Source organism: Mesoplodon densirostris, chromosome 15 (assembly GCF_025265405.1).
Source record: "Mesoplodon densirostris isolate mMesDen1 chromosome 15, mMesDen1 primary haplotype, whole genome shotgun sequence".
Classification (NCBI taxonomy): Eukaryota; Metazoa; Chordata; class Mammalia; order Artiodactyla; family Ziphiidae; genus Mesoplodon; species Mesoplodon densirostris.
The window spans coordinates 21,977,221-21,990,704 of NC_082675.1; the positions used below are offsets into that span (position 1 = coordinate 21,977,221).

Here is a 13,484-nt window from a genome sequence, read left to right on the forward strand (position 1 = left end):
TATTTCTATGCCTAAATGGGGCTAAAAGAATTCTTTCAGTTTATATAAAATAAAAAGTTAAGTGATAAGAAAGAAATGTGTCATCATTTACTTATCAGCATTTTCTTTTTTCTTAGTAATATACAAAATAATGACACAACTTTCAATCCAGATTTCTCAGCATTGGTAGGATGTGCTACAGGACCACAGAGGAGAAAGGTGCTAGCCCTACTCAGGTAGGTCTAGGAATGCTTTCCAGAGGTAATGACATCTGAATAGAAATCGGAGCTATGAGAAACTAGTGTTTTCCAGGAATTGCAGGTAGTTTTAGCTGGGAATATCTTGGTAATGAGAATAAAAGAGAAGCAAGATCTTTTATACTAAGGTAGTTGGCCTTTATCCTGTAGGCAATGGGGAAAATGCAGAATTATTAATAAGAGAATGACAGATCAAACTTACACTTTAGAAAGTTCATTCTGGAAGGGAAGCAAAGCATGGACTGATTTGGAAGAGATAAAAGCCAGGAAAACCAGTTAGAGAAAAAGTCCTGTATTTGCAATGACAAAACAGATGGACAGCAAGGGATAAATTTCAGACATATTTAGAATTTTAAAATTTACAGAATTTGAGGAATAAATGCATTAATAGGCACAATGCCTTATTCCAAAGTCATGATACTCTACTGACTGTCTCCTATGAATCACCTTCAAGGTAACTAAAATTTTTACAGACTTCAATCTGTCTCAGGTACTATGAAGACATTCTGGAACCTTCCAAGTTATCCTTATAATATTTAATTAGCATACATGACTAAAAAGCTTCAACTTTCCTAAAAACCTGGTGATACCACTACCAATTATTACTGGATATAATATAATACTGTACTGCAAACTCAGAAGACTGGGAGAAACAATTCTGGAATGAATCTCCAAAACAGGGATCCAAAGAGAGAACAGCAACTACTGACAAGGTGAGAAGGTAAGCAAAGTATAATGAGAGTAAAGTATAGCCCCAAAACCAAAATTTAGAGGTATGGTTCATAATATCTACTTAATTTTAATTTTTACCTTTTCTTAGGCTAACTCCTTATAGGGGAAACTAAATTAAGAACCACTGGGCTTGTCACAAATGGACAAATATTGTATGACTCCACTTATATGAGGTACCCTGGTAGTTGCCAGGAGCTGGGGTGGTGGGGGAAGATGAGGAATTATTGTTTCATGGGTACAAAGTGTCAATTTGGGAAGATGAAAAAGTTCTAGAGACAGATGGCAGTGATGGGTGCACAACACTGTAAATATACTTAACACCACTGAATTGCACAACTAAAAATGGTCAATTTTATGTTATGTACATTTTACCACAACTGGAAAAAAAAACCTTTGGGTTCACACTAAAAGGAAAACTTAACCCTCCCCCCCCAAAAAGAAAATAAAAACTGACATGTTTAGCTCTTTGTCTAAGCCACTTCATATTTTTCTGGGTTCATTTGTGAATTTATTTATATCTTACTTCATTACAAAAGGATTCAAAGCCTTCTATAGAAATAAGGTGGAAAACACAGAAGTCAGAGTGAGTGGAAAATAAAGTAGGAAAACTCAGCTTAGAGACTATAAGTCCTGGCACACTTCCTAAAGGTGGACAGGACACTAGGCTCTAACGCTTCACAGAGGACAAAGCAAAAGAATAAAGGATCACTTCAGATAATTCCCAGACCTTTTAGATAAAAATACACCAATGCTCAAGAGAAATGCAGTTTTTCCAGGCACCATGTGCTCAGCAAAAGGACGATGTGTGCTGTGCAGTGTTTGTTCCACACCCACAACACAAATACAAGAGCAAGCTTACCACTGCTGCTACTACTTCTCTCCACAGAGAGAGGAAGGGCATGACACTGCACAGGGAAACTGTCCTAAAGGGGCCTGCCTTTACATGCCAAGGCTTGATTCTCAAAACAATTATTAGGGGACTTCCCTGGTGGTCCAGTGGTTAAGAATCCACCTTCCAACGCAGGGGACGCAGGTCCAATCCCTGGTTGGAGAACTAAGATCCCCACATGCCACAGGGCAACGAAGCCCATGAGCCGCTACTACTGAGCCTGGGCAGTCTGGAGACTGTGTACCACAACTAGAGAGAATCCCACTCGCTGCAACTAGAGAAGCCTGCATGCTGCAACGAAGAGCCTGCATGCCACAACGAATATCCCGTGTGCCACAACTAAGACCCAATGCAGCCAAATAAATAAATAAATATTAAAAAAAACAATATGAGGAGGTACTTATTATCACACCCCTTTTACAGATAAGAACTGAGGTGCAGAGAAAGGAAGCAACCTTGCTCAGTCAAGGGGATAGCAAATGGCAGTATTGGAATTAGAGTCCAACCTTTGGGGGAAAAGTCAGTTTTTTTTTAACATAACATTTCAGAAACAGGCCCTCTGTGCAAAGTGACTGCCACTTAAAAGAGAATCAGAGGGAAAGAGTTACCAAGGGTGGACAATCAGGTAAATAAAAGGTGAGCCCCAATTTGACTCTGAGAGAAAAGCTTATACATTCGAGCCATTTTCTACCAGTACTTCATAAAATCAGCTTCCTGGATCCTCTGAAGCTGGTAGAAACACCACGACAGGTGATAGCCCATAAATGTAATAGTCTTTAGATTACCAAATTAACAAGAGGAGAGAAAATATACACAAGAGAACCCTCAGCAAGAAGCAGCCCTAGCGTCTTTAGAGGAACAAATAAAGGTAAACACAATCTCACTTTGTAATTATATTATTAAATCTGCGGTTGGCAGTAGTACTATGCTACACCATCCAAATTTACATAAACATTTATAAGATACAATGAACTGAAATTGCTGAAAGACTATCTAAAGAGGAGAAATGGAAAATAGTAAAAGGATAATTTGAGGGTCATGAAAGAGTCTCATTTTATATTAATACTTATTTGTACATTTACATAAATGATTTAAGGGAAATACATTACATATAGTGATGTAAATATATCTACAGGAAAAGTAGATTAGCTGATATCTGGTTGGTGAGCATGAATGAAACCACAAAAGTAAAGTAAAAAAGACTTAATGCAGTTAGCAATATAGGCAACAACAATATTTTAAAAATCAAGTAAGTTCCAAAGTGGATTAATATATTTATTTGGGAACAAGAGTATATTACTATAGATTAGCCCTATCTATAAAAAAAATCTTGAAACGTCCCCAAAAGGCCAAACCACAGGAACGCTGTGCACACCGTGGGAGCTTTGTTTGCTTACAGAAGCACTGGACGAGGGAGCTTCCCTATTGCATTTCAGAATTTCAAAACAAAAACTGACACAACAGATCAGACCTACATGCAAAGTGTCCTGGACTGCACAGTTACGCAACAATGGCAGAAACTGAGAACGCTGCAGGAGGCTAAAATAAACAGTGGGTAAAAAATGGGCAGCAAATGATGACAGATTTTGTAAATTATAACCATATGACAAAAAGAGAGGTCATTAAGATGTTAAATGATGCACAGAACAACACTGTGCAAAGCAACAGTCTTTCTATAAAATGTTGATGAGAAAAGCCCACCTGGAATAGCTACAGTGGTAAAGGCAATACCAAAAATAAGTAAGTTAAATTGCTTTAAGGAAAGAGAAGAAAATATTACAGCGCTCCAGGCACCTGTAAGATGCAGCTTTCTCCAGGGTCGCCCTTAGGTCACTCAGTATAAGATGGGAAAGAACATGGCACAGAAAACCCTAAGGCTGAAAGAAGCACTGAGTTATTTCTTGCAGTGTAGAGAAGATTTTCTTATATTTATCTAAACAAATTGCTTCAAAGGTAAAACGGTAAATATGATTCTGCTGATCTCAACACATTCACTCCAGTATACTAAGGCAGCAGCAGAAATACCTCAGAATAAAGAAGGGATATCTTCATGAACTAAATAAAAAATGTTCCATGTAAATTACTTGCAGAGGGATATAGGGAGAGAATGAGAAAATACTAGAAAAATGGAAAGGAGACACAGATTGATTTTTTTTGTTGTCCATTCCCCCCCCCCCATCCTCAAGTCATGGAGCTCCAAAGTACATCTGCTTTAAGTCAGAGTTTATTAACAGCAGGTCCCCCAGTGGGAGAAGCCATTAGGTTCCTGCAGCAAAGACTCAGCTTTGTATGGGGTTATAAAATCGCATGAAGAGAGGCTTCCTTTCCACTTTTTTTCTGGAACATGAAATCTTCGCTTTCAGGAAAGTATTTTTTTATAGCTATGAATTGCTCAGAGGCCATACGAGTACCATTTAGTTAATCAAACTTTTACTTAGCACATATTTTGAGCCAAGTACCATACTAGCCTGTATATTAAAATTATCTAATGCTGCAAACATTTTCAAAACTAAATAAATTACCTAATGATACTGCCACCAAAATTTTTAGGTTAATTCAAAAACGTACCATTTCAGAAACAAAAATAAGAGTTCTGCTTGACGTACCTAATTAGTGTGGAACGTCATTAGCTGTCTACTATTTGCCATCAACCTGCCTTAGTGTCTCCATCACTCTGCAAAGATGACAACTGGTGTACACTTTCAACCCAATCTTCCCAAGAACTCCTTCCTCAAAACTCAATGTTTCTCAAAGAGAAGCCAATCTGATTTGAGCCTTAGAACTCCTCCAATCTCCACAGTACTATTTTCAATCTACTGTTGTCCCAGAATACCAACTGGTATAATACAGAAGTAGTATAGGAGAAAACCATGTATCTACCATGTTTCTCTCTCTTTCAAGTCAACATAATCTTTTAATGCTCCTCTGAAAAATGTTAGACATAGCCTATAGTTAGATCCATATTTCCTCTCATAAAATGTTTAATGTCTTCTCTTACCTGTTTATTTCTAGATGGCATATTGGTCCAACTGAGCAGATCAACTTACTAGTAGAGGTGTTTTGGTTTAGAGGTACAAAATCTTAGAACTACAAAAAACATAGGGATTCCTTATGTAACCCTAAAATCCAGAGAATTTGATTCATTTACCCAGTCATACAGTTAGTTAACAAAAAATTCAAAATATAATCTAGGTCCACAAACTTCCAGGCCAGTGGCCTTACCACCATCCCATTCCATTGTGCCTCATTAATGTCACCTATTGACAGTGATTCCTGGTCTTCTTTGGTCTAAAATATCCAATCTTAGATAATTTCATAACCTATCCATTCTCAATGCCTGAGTCTAAAGTCTTCAAAGCCTAGAAATATTCTAATGTAAATTAGTGTTGGACCAAATACTTTCATCATATTTACCTCTCATGGGAGATTTCATGGCTGCTTCTACCATCCCCACCAGAAGCTGGAGACTCTTGGGGTCCTGAGCCAGCCCAGATGCAAAGGCTGCCAGGGCATCGGCATGACGTCCAAGGTACTGGAGGGCAACACCCTGTCGGAAGTATGCCTGGAAATAAAGAAAAGATAATGCATGTTTTACTTATACACAATGCTCCACCAAGGCTGATGAGGATTCTTGATTAGAACAACAGGTCGGCAGAACTAAAATTGAGGTGGTCCTGGTTCAAAAATCTAGTAAAGTGTTTATAATCAAATCTGATTTCTCTGAACATCATAAAATGTAAGCATACTTCTTTCAGGCAAATTACGTTTAAAACTTTCATTCTTTTCCCTTCTAGAACACATTGATTTTATCACATTCTTTGGTATTTATTCATATAGTACTTTTACTTTTTTTGATGATTTTTAAAATCTTTTATCCTTTAATAGCATAAGCTCCTCAAGGACAGGGGCTTGGAGATTTCTTTACATGTCACCAAAGTATCTGGTATAGCGCAAGACAAATGAGAGATATTCAAATTCCACGTATTTTATACTTCTACTCATTAATTAAAGGGATAAATCAATATGTGATTAGTATTAAGATAACTGTAATGAGTAACACAACATGGTTACATTTAATGTGGTGTTTCAGACATAATATTTTAAAACTATTATTAAAAATACATGTGCTTTGCTTAGAAACAGAATAAGATTGCTGTCCTTTGTATTGTTTAATTGGATTGGTTAAAAAAAACTAGTATTATCAACTATGAATATAAGGAAACAACCCTCCTTCCAGCTAATTGCAGAAAGGGCCAGAAAATTAATAAAATATTTAAACTTCAGAATGATCTTAAGAATGTGTAGTTTGTTTTTGAACACAGAGTAAAAACAAGTAAATGATCAATGTGTTACCAGTATTTAACCAGCAAAGGACCTTGTACCTGATTAATAACACATAAAACTGACATATTATTAATGCATTCATTGCTTATATGACACCTGCTTCTAAAATACCTGGCCCCCTATTTAACTTAAATACTTTTACAATACTCTATGTTTGTAACACAAATGTAACTTTTTCAGTCCAGTATACTTTGCAATTGTAACAAATTGTATTCATGGAATATAAATGAAGTTTCAAACAACTCCTAAAACAACTACTCAAAAAATTTAATACATAATTTTATAATTTTATATTATGCACACATACAGAGTGAAAGAGAGCACCTTTCATGTTTATAAAACATATTTACTGGGCCTCCCTGGTGGCGCAGTGGTTGAGAGTCCGCCTGCCGATGCAGGGGACACGGGTTCATGCCCCGATCCCGGAGGATCCCACATGCCGTGGAGCGGCTGGGCCCGCGAGCCATGGCTGCGGAGCCTGTGTGTCCGGAGCCTGTGCTCCGCAACGGGAGAGGCCACAGCAGTGAGAGGCCCGCGTACAGCAAAAAAAAAAAAAAAAAAAAAAAAAAAACATATTTACTTATTTCATTTTTGTAACTACACTTTGAGGTAATGTAAGATAGGTAATACTATTCAGTGTTTCTATTAAGAAACAATCCATAAACAGAATGAATACTCACAATTATTATGAGCTATTCAGACTTCTATTAGTTTAAACTACTAGCAGCTGTTAAAACTCAGACTCCAGTAAGACAATAACCTGTAAATGCACTTTCATTACTAATTGATAAGATCACTTCCTTTCACTGGACTCAGCCACTTTTTAATCTTTAATGTCTTTATACACATTTTTCACCACCCTTTTCATTTCACATTTTAGGTGATTTCTATAATCCAAGAGGCAATATGTACCACATTCCAACTAAAATTAACTATAGTTTACATAATTCTATAAATTCTATATTAAAGCTAAACTTAAAAAATGTATTTATATATGTGTGTGTGTGTGTATATATACACACCAAATATCTGTAAACTCTATTATTTATGGAGAGAGACAAAATGTGTCTGTAGTAATGATTTTAGGTATATATTTTAAGAAACAAAAATCTACTGTGGTAACCATTTCACAGTATATGTAAGTCAAATCATTATGCTGTACACCTGAAACTAATACAGTGCTGTAAGTCAATTAAATCTCAATAAAACTGGAGAAAAAACACAAAAATTTAAATTAGTCTCAATGAATTTTGATAATTTCTTGCATGTTTAAAGCAAAGCATTATGGTTCATTACTTCACTGAGAAAATAACTGATTTTACTATCTGCCAAATGAAATCACCAAAAAGTATGACATCCACTCCCCATGTATCCACTCCCTAGTAGGTAGGCAAAGTTCAGCGTTAATGGCAAGTTATGGTGTCAAATACACAAAGGAGTTAAAGAAGGGCATGCATGTTTTGTTTTGTTAGGACACTCATAAATTAGATGAAAAAAGGTATGACTGGACCATGCTGCTCATAGTCTCGGCTTCCTTTCTCCAGAAGATTTTGAAAAGAGATATAGGTGAGAAGGCTCCAAGGTCTCCCTTGATCCTCCATTATGTCCTTCCAGAATCCCCAGTCCAACTTTATAAGATTTTCTCAGTTAAAAGCTTAGAGTTGCATTCTTGTCAAGATAGCATAGTGAGTCAAGCTCTGACATATCTCTGCACCTAATTTACAAAGTGGGGCTCTCCCAACTTACTCCCATGCAATATTAATTGCATGTATGAATAGCTGTTGAATAAAAATTAGTTATCTATACTTCTGTGAGAGATATGCCACTATGGGGTTCAAGCTGATGATGATAAAACCTAGATTATGGGTTACTGTGATAGAATAAAAAGAATTCAGCACAGTGCCTGACATAGAGTAAATACTTAATAAAGTGAGCTATTTTGATTATTAGTTAATGAGAAAATAATCATAACAAGAAAACATAATTATAGACTAAGAGAATATAAGGAGAGTCCAATAAATATTGAAAATATTTCATTATTCAATATATTATCCAATTCCTATCACTGCTTTATTCACTCCTCCCCCTTGCTCCATATAAGACTGCTGGCAACTGGAAAATTCACAGCTGTAAGGCTCCCAGACAAAATCTGAACCACCTGACTAAAAGAAATTGGTACTAACAGGTCTTGGGAGGTGTAGCAGCCACCCAGAGGATTCTCCACCGGCCTCTTCCAAAGCAAAGGTCAAGTGCTGAGTTTCACAGCTGTTTACTATAACTTCAAGAAGATTGATGTGACCTAATATTTCTCTTACTATCACAGGTTTCAAAGGAAGCAGCGTCATCTGAGAAAGGGGCAAATTTGGGTCACTTAGGACTGAGGAGAGGCAGTATATGTGCAGCACACCAAGGAATAGTGGGGCCTATGAAAAAACGTTGAACACTTGGTGCCCAGCCAACCTCAGATAACATACCCCCTGCCTCAGCACTCCCCACGCATATACCCACATTCTGGTCACTGGTTATGCAGCAGATGGAGAAGGGAATGCAATAGGGACTGACTATTGAGAGCACCTAAACCCTGAGAACAGTGGTTTTAACCTGAAGCTTTAGCCAAGAAGAAAGACTTAGGGTTAAGACTCTGCGCTTCCAATGCAAGGGGCACGGGTTCAATCCCTGGTTGGGGAACTAAGATTCCACATGCCACACAACTAAGATGCCACATGCCATGCAGGGCAGCCAAAGGAAAAAAAAAAAGACTTATAGGGAGCTAGTTAATACACTGGACTAAAGGGGGAATGCCCAGATTTTAAAGTGTTGCAGAGTCATTCATATATTTTTTGTTGTTCACCACAAAGAACTTTCAGTGATTATTCCACACATGCTACTTAATCTCACAAATAACAGAAATACAAGTAGTTTACAAGTATAAGTTTTCATTCCTTCCATCCTGCCTTCAATTAACATTCTCTAAAAATCTACAGCACCAGTCACTGTGATGTGTACCACAGGGCTTGTACCCTCAAGTGCTCACAGTCTAGAGGGGAAGAATATAAAAAGCTATAAATGTCTTGACTGCTACCTACAGTAACTGTTTACTAATAGTTAGGGTTTGTAACATTTTGGCAGGAATAAAAATGTAACTAATCACCAAAGTATTATGCCCTTTTGTTAAAATTGTTAGTATTTGGTCTTTAATAAGTGGTCATTCTTCTCATCTCAGAGAGTTTGCTATAGACTAAATGTTTGTGTCCCTACAAAATTAATATGTTGAAACCTAATCCCCATTATGATGGTATTTGGAGGCAGGGCTTTTGGGAAGTGATTAGGTAATGAGAGCGGAGCCCTCATGAGTGGGATTAGTGCCCTTATAAAAGTGACCCCCATGAGCTCCCTCTTCCCTTCTACCACATGAGAACAGGCACAGCAAGAAGACAGCCACCTATTAACCAGGAAGTGGGCCCTCACCAGACACCAAGTCTGCCATCACCTTGATCTTGGACTTCCCAGCCTCCAGAACTGTGAAAAATAAATGTTATTTAAGCCACCCAGTCTATGGTATTTTGTTATTGCAGTCCAAACAGACGACGACACGGTTAAAGTAAAAACACTCAAAGACTAAACATGGGAAACAGTAAGCCATTTCACCCTTCAAGTACCCCTGGAAGCAATGAAGCACCTTTAAGTCTTTTCTTTCAACATTTTTTTACTGGGTTCACAATTCTAAATCATCACTGAACCCAATAATAACCTAAACTTCCTACTCTCCCATGGCTCAAATGAGTAATGAAGTAAATTCCTATGCTCATAGGTACACATGTATATTTATAACATAAAATATAGAACAAATGTATATAATATGTAATGATATATGAAATTAAGGACTTCCTTGGTGGCACAGAGGTTAAGAATCCGTCTGTCAATGCAGGGGACACGGGTTCCAGCCCTGGTCCAGGAAGATCCCACATGCCGTGGAGCAACTAAGCCTGTGCGCCACAACTACTGAGGCTGTGCTCTAGAGCCCACGAGCCACAACTACTGAGCCTGCGTGCCACAACTACTGAAGCCTGCGTGCCTAGAGCCCGTGCTCCGCAACAAGAGAAGCCACCACAATGAGAAGCCTGCGCACCGCAATGAAGAGTAGCCCCCACTCGCCACAACTAGAAGAAGCTCATGGGCAGCAACAAAGACCCAAAGCAGCCAAAAATAAATAAATTAGTTAATTTTTTAAAAAATTAAGTGTTTACTTATATGTACAATACAATCTATTACTTAGTTCAAGTGCTCCCAAATATTCTGCTTTTGATTTAATCTGTACTTTTAAATGTTATACTTTAATGTTCCTAACCTGTCTTTCACTGTTTGAATTTGAAATTTTTTACATCTTCTGAAGAATAAATATCTCTAACTATAACCTGCTAGCCAATCCAATCATATCACCTGCTACCACATCATCACCATCTTTGTCAACAATGTTTGTAAATTACATAACTATTTTACTGACTTTTCCCTTATTTTATTTAAAAATGAGTTGAGATTGGGAAAATAGAAATGCTGATTCTCGTTTTTAAAAAGCAGCAGCATTAATCTATAATTTAACCACAACTGGGTCAAAAATGAAAATGATTACAAGGTGCCAAAAGCAGAAAAGCTTTAACATCACTGGATGAACAAAGAACAGCTAACTATGCTCATTTTTGATGGAAAAGATAAAATTAGAGAATATATATATTAAAAAATGATTCTTAAAAGGGAAGACATGATTTGAGATTTTATTTTTCAGTTCTCTAGGAATTAACGCTCCCCACTCACTGAACATCTCAATCTCTTGTTTAAGCTTTGTATGTTTGATATTCCACATATTTGACTTTCATATACTTTTTCAGAAATGCATTATACAGGAAAATAAGACTGCTTGTATTACTTAAAACATATCCATCGTACAAGTAAAATGTAAATAAACACATATTACCCACTATAAATTTTATAACATATTACAAATCATACATTATGTCACATTAAAATATGACATATAAACATGAAGGGACAGAACCCATGTCCTCAGTAAGTTTCCACTGTCTCACATGAAATAGGCACCTACATGGATACATAAGCACAAATTATTTTTGTAATATATTTTGTTATGTATGTTCATTTAGAACAAGGGAGAAATTAATAAAACTTTCTACAATGATGGAACTGTTCTCTGTACTAATAACATTAGCCTCTGGCCAGCCACATGTGGCCATTGAGCACTTGAAATATGGCTAGTGTGACTAAGAAACTAAATTTTATATGTCCTTTCATTTTAATTAATTAAATTTAAATAGCCGCAACTGGCTAGTAGCTACTGTATTGGAAAGTGCAGCTCTAGAGTTTGGTCTTCCTTTAACAACAAACTTCCAAACACAAAGTAAAAGGGTATATACTAAACAAATAAAAATAACTACTACAAAAGCTTTGAACTGAAGCTATGTGACTTATTCCCAGGGCAGCTGTTGCAGAAGAGAAAGGACTCATAAGGCTGACATTAGAATCCTATCCCAGCTGCTTTTTAGCTGTGTGCCTTTAGCCAAGGCACTTAACTTCACCCAAATTCATGTGCCATTTCCACTTACAGAGAGGATGATAGGGATGACCTCAAAGGGTTGTAACAATGATTGCTAACTGATATCACATATGATATATGAAGAGTGGGTACATTTTTAAAAATTGAAGTGAATTTCTCACTATTCACTCTCAGTTTGGCATTCGCTATTTAATCAGGTGGCTCATCTGCTTTACCAGCTTGCAGAATAGAAATTACTTTTGGTAAAGTGGGTGAGGGGTTGACAAAAATTAGGCATAAAACAAAAATTAATGATCTTAATGATAACCTTCAGTCATTAAGGAAATAGTTAACTTATGTTTGGCAACTTCCGTTTCAAAAGTCTATAAAGTAGGTAATACGTTTAAGGGAAATTTTAAATCAAAATTGCTTTTAAAAACGTTTACACTTTTGGGGACTTCCCTGGCAGTCCAGTGGTTACGACTTCACCTTCCAATGCAGGGGGTGCGGGTTTGATCCCTGGTCGGGGAGCTAAGATCCCACATGCCTCAGGGCCAACAAAACCAAAACATAAAACAGAAGCAATATTGTAACAGATACAATAAAGACTTTAAATAATGGTCCACATCAAAAAAAATCTTTTAAAAAAAATGTTTACTTTTGGCAGTTGATTGGGTAGGCTTCAATTATCTAGTAAATTTGTTATTTGGGAAAAACATCATATGCAGGTTAAATAAAGTCCTTTGGCCTAGGTGGAAAAGAAGAAAGAGGTGGCAAAAATAGATGACCAAAAATCTATCTGTAGAAACATGAAAAAGTCCCTCCTCTCAGAGACTTTACCTTGATCACTGATTATTAGAATTACTACAAGGTGTTCTGAGGCCCAAGCCTGACACCTATTTTAGAATTAACAAGAGCCCAGTCTTACCATAGCAGTCTTGCCACTATAAATTATCATAACTTTTAGTGCACAGACGTTTTATTTTCCAAAACCCTTTCTAGCTATCATTTGTTGAACCTCTACTCTGTTAGCTGTTTTCCATAGTTTATCACTAACTGTTTTCCATAGTTTATCACTAGCGCTCACAATATTCTGCAAGAAGTTCTTATGACAACTATTGCACAAAAGAGGTGGTTATGAAACTTGCCCCTGCTGCCAAAAACTCTTTCCACTATCCCACACTACCTCTTTGATAAAAGAATTAATGGTGTGCAATTAACCTCTAAATCAAGCTTTTTTTTTTTTTTTTTTTTTTCTTTTTGCGGTATGTGGGCCTCTCACTGTTGTGGCCTCTCCCGTTGCGGAGCACAGGCTCCGGATGCGCAGGCCCAGCGGCCATGGCTCACGGGCCCAGCCGCTCCGCAGCATATGGGATCCTCCCAGACCGGGGCACGAACCCGTATCCCCTGCATCGGCAGGCGGACTCTTAACCACTTGCGCCACCAGGGAGGCCCTAAATCAAGCTTTTTGTTTGGGAATTCTCATACTTGCAAAATTCAACCTATGGAGGCAGAAATGAAGGAAAATCAGAAATGACACAGAAAATTTATGAACATGAATATTTAATCTCTATTCCATTAGCAACCGTTGATTGTAGAACAATTTTTAATGAATTGAATGGAAGGAAAATTCATTTCATTAACCTTTCATATAAATGTATTATTATTGAACTAAACAGACCACTGTACTTGCAACTCAGTTCGATGTTAATTAGATTACAAGCATGAGGCTTTA

The 13,484-nt window shown here is 37.1% G+C and overlaps 1 protein-coding gene across 3 annotated transcripts in view; it reads right to left on the minus strand.

Annotated features, from left to right (window-relative positions):
• Positions 1-13,484, minus strand: part of TTC28 (tetratricopeptide repeat domain 28) — a 598,643-nt gene that overhangs the window by 287,004 nt on the left and 298,155 nt on the right. For all 3 annotated transcript variants that reach the window (XM_060119074.1, XM_060119076.1, XM_060119075.1), the window contains one exon: positions 5,272-5,419. In XM_060119074.1, the coding sequence (XP_059975057.1) occupies positions 5,272-5,419 (148 nt within the window). The remainder of the gene's footprint in view (positions 1-5,271; positions 5,420-13,484) is intronic.